Source organism: Corvus brachyrhynchos, unplaced genomic scaffold, assembly GCF_000691975.1.
Source record: "Corvus brachyrhynchos isolate BGI_N302 unplaced genomic scaffold, ASM69197v1 scaffold72, whole genome shotgun sequence".
Classification (NCBI taxonomy): Eukaryota; Metazoa; Chordata; class Aves; order Passeriformes; family Corvidae; genus Corvus; species Corvus brachyrhynchos.
In genome coordinates, this window is record NW_008236763.1 from 2,282,385 (window position 1) to 2,291,169 (window position 8,785).

Genomic DNA, 8,785 nt, shown 5'->3' on the forward strand with positions numbered 1-8,785 from the left:
TCTTCCCTGAGGGCTCGGCAGAAGAAAAGGTCACCCTGTCGTGCCGGGCACGGGCCAAACCTCCCGCCACCTACAGGTGAGCTCGGGGCTCCTTCTGCACCAGGAACGGGATAAATCCATCCCAAATTCTGCTTTGCCTCCTGCACTTTTATATATGGAAAATTATTGACTTGGGAGTGAGATTCCTCGTCCTGTGAGGAGCTGGGAAAGGGGCTCAGCCTGGAGAAAAGGGGGATCAGGGGGAATTTCTGGCTCTGCACAACTCCCTGACAGGAGGGGGCAGACGGGGGGGATTTGGGATTTTATCCCAGGGAACAGGGACAGGAGGAGAGGGAACGGCCTCAGGCTGGGCCAGGGGCGGCTCAGGGTGGAGATCAGCAGGGATTTCCTCATGGAAAGGGTTGGAAAGGGCTGCCCAGGGAGGTTTGGAGTGCCCATCCCTGGAGGTGTCCAAGGAATTCCTGGATGTGGCACTCAGAGCTCAGGGTGGGGATCGGACACAGCTCAGACTCGATGATCCTGGAGGGCTTTTCGAACCTCAACAATCTCCCAATTCTGAGATGTTCCACCCCTCCTAGGGCACAAAATCCAAAGCTACGAGATCCAAACCCACCTCCAACCCCACCCCAGCTGCAAAACCACCAGGCACAGCCCCACAGGTGCGGCTGTGGGGATTTATCCCTGTCCCTGCTCCCGCTTCTCCCGGCAGGTGGAAGATGAACGGCACGGAGCTAAAGCTGGAGCCGGATTCCCGCTACAGGCTGGTGGCTGGGGATTTGGTGATCAGCAACCCCGTGAAAGCCAAGGATTCCGGCTCCTACCAGTGTGTGGCATCCAATTCCAGGGGCACCGTGGTGAGCAGGGAAGCCTCGCTCCGCTTTGGCTGTAAGTTTGGCACCACCAGGTAAATTAAACGCGACCACATTTAGGCTGGGCTTAAACTGAGCCCGCCTGGAAATAGGCTGGAGGGAATCTCTCCAACACATCATCCCACGGAGAAATCCCCTGGCGCTTCCATAGAGATTTGGAGGATTTGGAGTATTATGGAGAAAGCCGATGATATTTTTGGATCTCCCTGTGCCCAAACGAGCCCGAGGAGGGGCAGAGGAAACGCAGAGGTTCCTCCAGCTGCTTTTCCCTGTCCGGGTTTCACTCTGCCTGTTCAGTTTTGCAGGAATTCTCGGCGGAAAAGCGGGACCCCGTGAAGATCACCGAGGGTTGGGGGGTGATGTTCACCTGCAGCCCCCCGCCCCACTACCCAGGTAAGGGGGCCACAGCAGGGCATGGGGCCCCCAGGTTTTCTGGGAAATTCAGGGAAGGAAATTCAGGGTTAATTCAGGGTTTGTAAAGCAACAAAGCAGAGGTGGGACTTGGTGTGTCCACGCAAGGACCAGTTCCAGCCTGGAATCCCAGTGGGTCCATCCCACCCAGGAAGACACCAACAACCTGCAGAGTTGATTCCTTTCCCTTTTTTCCCCTATGGAAGGACCAATTCCAGCCTGGAATCCCACTGCGTCCATCCCAGCTGGGAGGACAAACCTATCCAGTTTATTCCTCTCCTTTTTCCCCCAGGTTTATCCTACCGGTGGCTCCTGAACGAATTCCCCAATTTCATCCCGGCTGATGGGAGACGTTTCATCTCCCAGACCACGGGCAACCTTTACATCGCCAAGACGGAGGCCTCGGACCTGGGCAACTACTCCTGCTTTGCCACGAGCCACATGGACTTCATCACCAAGAGCGTCTTCAGCAAGTTCTCCCGCCTCAGCCTGGCTGCGGAGGGTCAGTGCTCTTGGATTATCCCAAAAATGCCAATTCCTACGGGAAAAATCCAAATTAATGAGCCACTGCAAAGCATTTGGGATCCACGGCGCCCAAATCATCCTCCAGCTTCTCTTAAAAGCTTCAAAAATATGGATGGGCTGGGATGGGAGGGAAGCAGGGATCTCTCTCCAGGATTCCCTGTTTCCCATCCGTGGAGTTTCTCTATTTTTAAAGGATGTTTCTGGGGCAGGGAAAAGGGAATTAAACAGGAGGAAGGCCTGGATGGACATGGATTGGAGCAACCTGGGATAGTGGGAGGTGTCCCTGTCCATGGCACAGGGGGACTGGATGAGCTTTAAGGTCCCTCCCAACCCAAACCATCCCAGGATTTTGTGATTCTCAGGAATGACAGAGCCTTGAGGTTTTATAAAGAGATTTCTAGAGACTTCAGCAAGAAAAAGAAAATTAAACCTCTGTCCCCTCACCCAAACACACAAAGGAGTTGGGAAGTCCTTCTGCCCTTTGAGACCCCCGGGTGGCATCTTGGTGTCACCCAGGTCCCCTGAGCGGTGTTTTCCCTGTGGCAGATGCCCGGCAGTTCGCACCCAGCATCAAGGCCAGGTTCCCTGCAGACACCTACGCTCTGACTGGGCAGGCGGTGACCCTGGAGTGCTTCGCCTTTGGAAAGTGAGTGCAGCGTCCGCGTGGATCAGGATTGGGATTGGGATGGGGAGGGAACGGCAGAAAGGGAGGGAATGGCAGAACTTCCACACGTTCTCTCTCCAGTGGAAGCGCGGACAGGGAGGGGAATGGGAAGAGGGAGGAACTGGCTAAAGCCAAAGCCCAGCGGGAACAGGACTGAGGTGGCCACATGAGGACTGAGTTCAGCCCCGATTCACCGGATCAGCTTTTCCGCAGCCCCGTTCCCCGGATCAAGTGGAGGAAGCTGGATGGGCCACAGTCCTCCAAGTGGATCGGCAGCGAGCCCCTGCTGCAGATCCAGCACGCGGGATTTCAGGATGAGGGGACGTACGAGTGTGAGGCGGAGAACGCCAAAGGGAGGGACACCCACCAGGGCCGCGTCATCATCCACGGTAACGCATCCAAACGTGTCCCTTATCCAAGGGGTCACATCCAAACGTGTCCCTTATCCAAGGGGACGCATCCAAACTTTATCCAAGGGGACACATCCAAACGTGTCCCTTATCCAAGAGGACGCATCCAAACGTGTCCTTTATCCAAGGAACGCATCCAAACGTGTCCTTTATCCAAGGAACGCATTCAAACACGTGTCCTTCACCCAGGGAAGTGTCTTTCATCCAAGGTAACACATCCAGGTTACCTCAGCCTGATCCCAGTTTTTCCTGAAGTTCAGGAATGGCCTGAAGCTGAGAGAGGGAAGGTTTAGAGGAGATATCAGGAGGAAGTTCTTTGCTGTAAGAGTGGTGAGGCCCTGGCATAGGGTGGATGGGGATGGTGGCACAGGGGATGTGGCTTCCCCATCCCTGGAAGTGTTCCAGGCCAGGCTGGGCAGGGCTTGGAACATCCTGGAATGGTAAATGTGTCCCTGCCCATGGCAGGGGTGGCACTGGGGGATCTTTAACTTCCCTTCCAACCCCAACCATTCCATGATTCCACGATTTGATGACTCAGGAATGGCTGCATTTACTCTTAAGAAGAGAAACCAATTCCCCAGCCCTGGATTCTGCCCTGATCTTGCGCAGCCAGGGCCCAGCAGGACCCGGCCGTGCCTCTCGCTGCACAAAAGGCCAGGGCTGTTCCCGTGGCAGATCCCGCTGTGCCAACAACTGCGCCGGCAGCGCTGGCACAGGTACATCCTTCTGCCAGCCTGGCACCGCCACCTCTCAGCTGAGCTCCTCGGCTCTGCCCCCTCTCTCTTGTCCCCTGCAGCCCAGCCCGACTGGCTGGATGTGATCTCGGACACGGAGGCTGACATCGGGTCCGACCTGCGCTGGAGCTGCGTGGCCTCCGGCAAACCCCGGCCCACGGTGCGGTGGCTGCGGGATGGGCAGCCCCTGACGTCCCAGGTACCCCCAGCCAGCTCTGATCCCGCTCCTCCAGCCCCAGCCCCTCCTCCTGCCTCGCTCCTGCATCCCAGCCCCGGTTCTCACCCCGCATCCCTCCTCCATGTGCCCCCATCGGGCTGCGAAGCCATGGCACGATCCCCAGATCCCCATCCCAGCCATTGCTTCGTGCAGCTGCAGGGACTCAGGGCCGGTCAGCAGGGAGGACAAACAGCGCCTCGTGCCTGTCTCGGTGTCACCTGCATGTCGCTGCTCAGGTGCCTCAGCAAACAGAGCCCGGCGACGTGCGGGAGTGACCACGCAGACATAAAAGCAAATCCTGCGTTTTCCCCCTTGGAAAACCAGGCCGGCCTCGAGGAGTCTGTGACAAAACTCAACCCTGACCCAGCTGAGGATTGAGTTCCATTTTTTTTGTTTGTTTTTCTCATCTAATGGGTTCATCCTCTTGTTTGCACAGAACCGCATCGAAGTGAGCGGTGGAGAGCTGAGATTTTCCAAGCTAGTCCTGGAGGACTCTGGCATGTATCAGTGTGTGGCTGAGAACAAGCATGGCACAGTTTATGCAAGCGCTGAATTAACAGTGCAAGGTAATTCCTCATTTCCCAGAGCTCTGGGTTCCAATGGGACACTGAAAAAATCTCTTCCTAATATCCTGATGTGATCCTGATATTGTGATGTCGCAGCGAGATGGGAGCAGGCAAAAACTGCTTCGCTCACCACTGAAGTGGTTGCTGGTTCAACAGGACTCTCTGCAAGCCTTTAAATTTTCACTCCTCTCTGAATTCTCTGTGAAAGGGAACAAAAAATTCTGTTTAGCCACAGGAAGTGGACAAAAAAAAACCCCCAGCCTCTCTTCCATTACAAATTCCTCTTTTTTGGAGGAAAGCGGTCCAAAAAAAAAGTTCAGCCTCCATTCCGCCTGCTTTGGTGGACGGTGACTGGACCTGAGCTCTGCCAAACTTGTTCCATGTTAGTCCAAAAATTTATCTCCTCGTGGAGATGCCAGAGATAAATTAAAGGCCCTGAGCACCAACTGCTCATCATTAACACACCGAGGCCAACAGGTAAATCCCAATTCCATCTGCAGTTCCAGGAGGAGTTTCAGGCAAGCTGGATGTCTGCGTTGGTCAGGATATTGAAGAGATTATCCTCGACATGTTCCAAAGCAGCTGTCGTTGTGTCTCTCAAAGACCTTGCACTTGTTAGGGTCATTCCCATCGCTCCGTCCCACGTAATTCCCGCCTGGGAGGCGTCAGGATCCACCCAGCAGCTGAGGAATTCCTCCCTCATCCCGCTCTCCAGACTCTGCCTTGCTTCTCTTACTGAGCCATCCAACAACAAATCGATTCCCACTCACACGGCGCTGAAATTCCCGCAGGGCAGGGTTTCTAATCGTGCCTTAATCCTCTTTTTTTATCCCTGTAGTCTTAGCTCCAGATTTTAGACTAAATCCCGTGAAGCGGCTGATCCCGGCAGCCCGGAGCGGGAAGGTCATCATCCCGTGCCAGCCACGAGCAGCACCGAAAGCCACCGTGCTCTGGACCAAAGGGACAGAACTCCTGGTCAACAGTAGCAGGTAGCGGCACAGTCAGCTTCCACCTAGAAAATGTAGCTAAAATGATATTTTTTTTTTACCAGAAGACTGGACTCAACGATCCAAATGTGCTGCTGCATCCCTGAATTTTGTTATTCCTCTAATTTCCTCTTTAGCAAACTCTTACATAATATTTTCCCGCCTGTTTTTGTCCCCAGTTTCTCTAAAATCAGAGGAAATTCCCAAATGTGCAGCGCGAGCCAATCTTTTCACCTTCCTTTGTGTGGCTCCCCTTCCTTTGCAGGGTGACGATTACAGCAGACGGGACCTTGATCCTGCAGAACATCAGCAAATCCGATGAGGGGAAATACACCTGCTTTGCCGAGAACTTCATGGGCAAAGCCAACAGCACTGGAATCCTCTCTGTCCGAGGTAGGGATGTTCATTTGGGGTCAATCGAGTCAGAAACGGCTAAGAATGAATGATGTGATTTTTCTCCTCTCGTCATACTCCCAAAAACCAGAAGAATCGGGGAATCAAAGTAATTTCAGGTGGAGAAGCAAAACTTCTCCACCAACAAATGGCCCCTGAGAAAAGCGTTTCCATTTTCTAATCCCTCCTCTTCCTCCTGTGAAGCTCCAGCTGTTGGAGCGGGATGGGGAGTTGGGAAGGGAGGGTTTGGATACTGGGATGGGATATTTGCAGCTAACGGCCCTCCCCGCTTGTTCCCTGCAGATGCCACCAAGATCACGCTGGCACCATCCAGTGCTGACATCAACGTGGGCGAGAACCTCACCCTGCAGTGCCACGCGTCCCACGACCCCACCATGGACCTCACCTTCACCTGGTCCCTGGATGATTTCCCCATCGACTTTGACAAGTCCGAGGGGCACTACCGGCGAGCCAGCACGGTGAGTCCAGAGGGAATTCTGGACCGTCCAAAAGGATGGAAGATTAATTCCATCCTCATTATTTGAGTGTTTGTGCCCACCAAAGCCACTCCATCACCTTGCCCGGAGCAAGTGAACTCCACATTCCTGGAAGTGTCCAAGGCCAGGCTGGATGGGGCTTGGAGCAACCTGGGACAGTGGAAGGTGTTCCTGCCCGTGGCTGGGGTGGATGGGATGGGCTTTAAGATCCTTCCCAATCCAAACCATTCCATGATTCCATGATCACTCCCCTCCTAAACTGGAGCGGAAAGTCTTGTGGATAAAGGCAGGCAGACATCACTCAGTGGTCACTCAATGGTCACTTCATGATCACTCAATGATCAATCAGTGATCACTCAATGATCACTCAACGATTGCTAAATGATCGCTCAGTGATAGATCAATGATCACTCAATGATTGATCAATGATTGCCCAATGATTGCTCAGTGATTGACCAATGATCCCTCAATGATCACTCGTTGATCACTCAATGATCACCATCCCAAGCCAAACAGACCCAGCACAGGCTTGGCCTTGGTTAGGGCTGGATCCATCTCGGATCCATCCAGCTCCATCACCCATGGGGGAATCCTTTCCCATCTCCCGCTTCTTCATCTCCATGACAACCCGAACACCCAAACCCAAACCCTGCTGAATTCCGGACCGTGATCGGGCGCCTTCCGACGCTGTCCCCGCTGTGTTCTCCCGTTCCCTGCAGAAGGAGGCCATCGGGGACCTCAGCATCTCCAACGCGCAGCTGCGGCACTCGGGGCGTTACACCTGCACGGCCCAGACCGTGGTGGACAGCGCGTCCGAGTCAGCCACGCTCACTGTCAGAGGTAATTCCTGTGGGAATGTTCCCTGCTCCCGAGAAACCCAAAGGAATGCCACAGTGCAAGGATAAATCGCTTTTGCCTTGCAGCCCCCTCACCATCCAATATGTCCATGATAAAGTTTAGTGGGTTTTATTTTCACTCCAAATTTGGATTTGATCATCTTGGAGGTCTTTTCCAACCTTCCCAACCAGGCTTAGGAGCATTTCCAGAGGCTAAAGCTGGAAGTGAGGCTTTCCAGCTTCCAGAAAAGAAAGGCCTGATGTGAATTTAGGATTTGCACAACGCACAGAGTGTTAAACTTCTGGATCTTCCATCTCAGTGACACATTTCCCATCCCCCCAGGACCTCCAGGCCCGCCCGGGGGGGTGGTGGTGAGGGACATCGGTGACACCAGCGTCCAGCTGAGCTGGAGCCGCGGCTTCGACAACCACAGCCCCATCGCCAGGTACCTCATCGAGGCCCGGACCCTCCTGTCCAGCCAGTGGAAGCAGATGCGCACCAGTGAGTGTCCCCACAGCGGCACTGGTGGTACCGGTGGCACTGGTGACACACTGAGGCCACCGGCCCCCAGCCAGTCCTGGCTCTGTGCTGCTCCTCGCTCTATTCCTTCCCCTCTGGTGCTGTTGGATTTTACAGATCCCGTAAACATCGAGGGCAACGCGGAGACGGCGCAGGTGGTGAACCTCATCCCGTGGATGGATTATGAGTTCCGGGTCTTGGCCAGCAACATCCTGGGAATCGGGGAGCCCAGTCTGCCCTCCAGCAAAATCCAGACCAAGGAAGCAGGTGGGTGTGGGGACAGCCCCAGGTCCCTGTGCCTGACTGCTGGGAAGGGAAGGCTGGGTGCTCCCAAGGGATCAGTCATCTCCTGGAGAGCTCCTGGAGCTGAGGCCACCACAGGATTTTCCGCCTTTTTGCCCATTTCTGTGTCAAAGACAAGCAGGGTTAGAGCTGCATTTCCCAGCACTGCATCCAGCTGGGAATGTTCATTCCATGTCCAGCGTCTTGGACAGAAGGGACGGGAGAACAGCAGGAAAACTGCTCTGAATCCACCAAACACAAACCAGCTCCTTCCTAATAAAACTCCCCTCCCCATCCCTGCTTTTGAGCACCATCCTTGTCCCCTCAGACACCAAATCCTTGTCCTGTGCCCCCACATAACCCGGTCAGGCACAAGCCAGAATTCCAGGCGGGATTTTCATGGCTGAAAACAGAGCCCAACCCTTTCCTGGGAGCTGTCCCAGCCAGTGACACCGGTGTCGTGCCATGACTGTGCCCATCTCCATTGCTCCCACCTCCTGAACCCAACCTGTGCTCTCTGCTTTTCTTTGGGGACCTCACAGCACCGACGGTGGCACCGTCTGGGCTCGGCGGCGGCGGAGGTGCTCCCAATGAGCTCATCATCACCTGGACGGTGAGCTGGGAACGGGAAAGGGAAAAGGGTGGGAATATGCGGCATTTTTTGGGGAGAAATCAGCACTCCCATCCCAATTTGGACATGAGGTTGAGCCAAGGGCTGGTTTGGACGGACCAAGCCCACATTTCCTTCGGGAAATCAGCACCGCCATCCCAGTTTGGATGAGCCAAAAGCCGCTTTGGACGCACCAAGGCTCCCTCTCTCTTCCCAGCCGATGCTGCGGGACTACCAGAACGGGGATGGCTTTGGGTACATAGTG

The 8,785-nt window shown here is 54.7% G+C and overlaps 2 protein-coding genes across 3 annotated transcripts in view; one reads left to right on the forward strand and one right to left on the reverse strand.

Moving 5' to 3' along the window:
* CNTN2 (contactin 2) overlaps nucleotides 1–8,785 on the forward strand; it is a 17,210-nt gene that overhangs the window by 4,221 nt on the left and 4,204 nt on the right. The window contains 15 exon segments of the mRNA XM_008644735.2: nucleotides 1–76; nucleotides 710–885; nucleotides 1,167–1,262; nucleotides 1,573–1,782; nucleotides 2,352–2,451; nucleotides 2,683–2,858; nucleotides 3,676–3,812; nucleotides 4,267–4,396; nucleotides 5,235–5,385; nucleotides 5,648–5,775; nucleotides 6,079–6,254; nucleotides 6,992–7,112; nucleotides 7,452–7,610; nucleotides 7,746–7,895; nucleotides 8,453–8,523. The exon segment at nucleotides 1–76 is cut by the window's left edge and continues 19 nt beyond it. Coding sequence (XP_008642957.1) covers nucleotides 1–76; nucleotides 710–885; nucleotides 1,167–1,262; nucleotides 1,573–1,782; nucleotides 2,352–2,451; nucleotides 2,683–2,858; nucleotides 3,676–3,812; nucleotides 4,267–4,396; nucleotides 5,235–5,385; nucleotides 5,648–5,775; nucleotides 6,079–6,254; nucleotides 6,992–7,112; nucleotides 7,452–7,610; nucleotides 7,746–7,895; nucleotides 8,453–8,523 — 2,057 coding nt within the window.
* RBBP5 (RB binding protein 5, histone lysine methyltransferase complex subunit) overlaps nucleotides 1–8,785 on the reverse strand; it is a 35,094-nt gene that overhangs the window by 259 nt on the left and 26,050 nt on the right. The gene's annotated exons all lie outside the window — the stretch shown is intronic.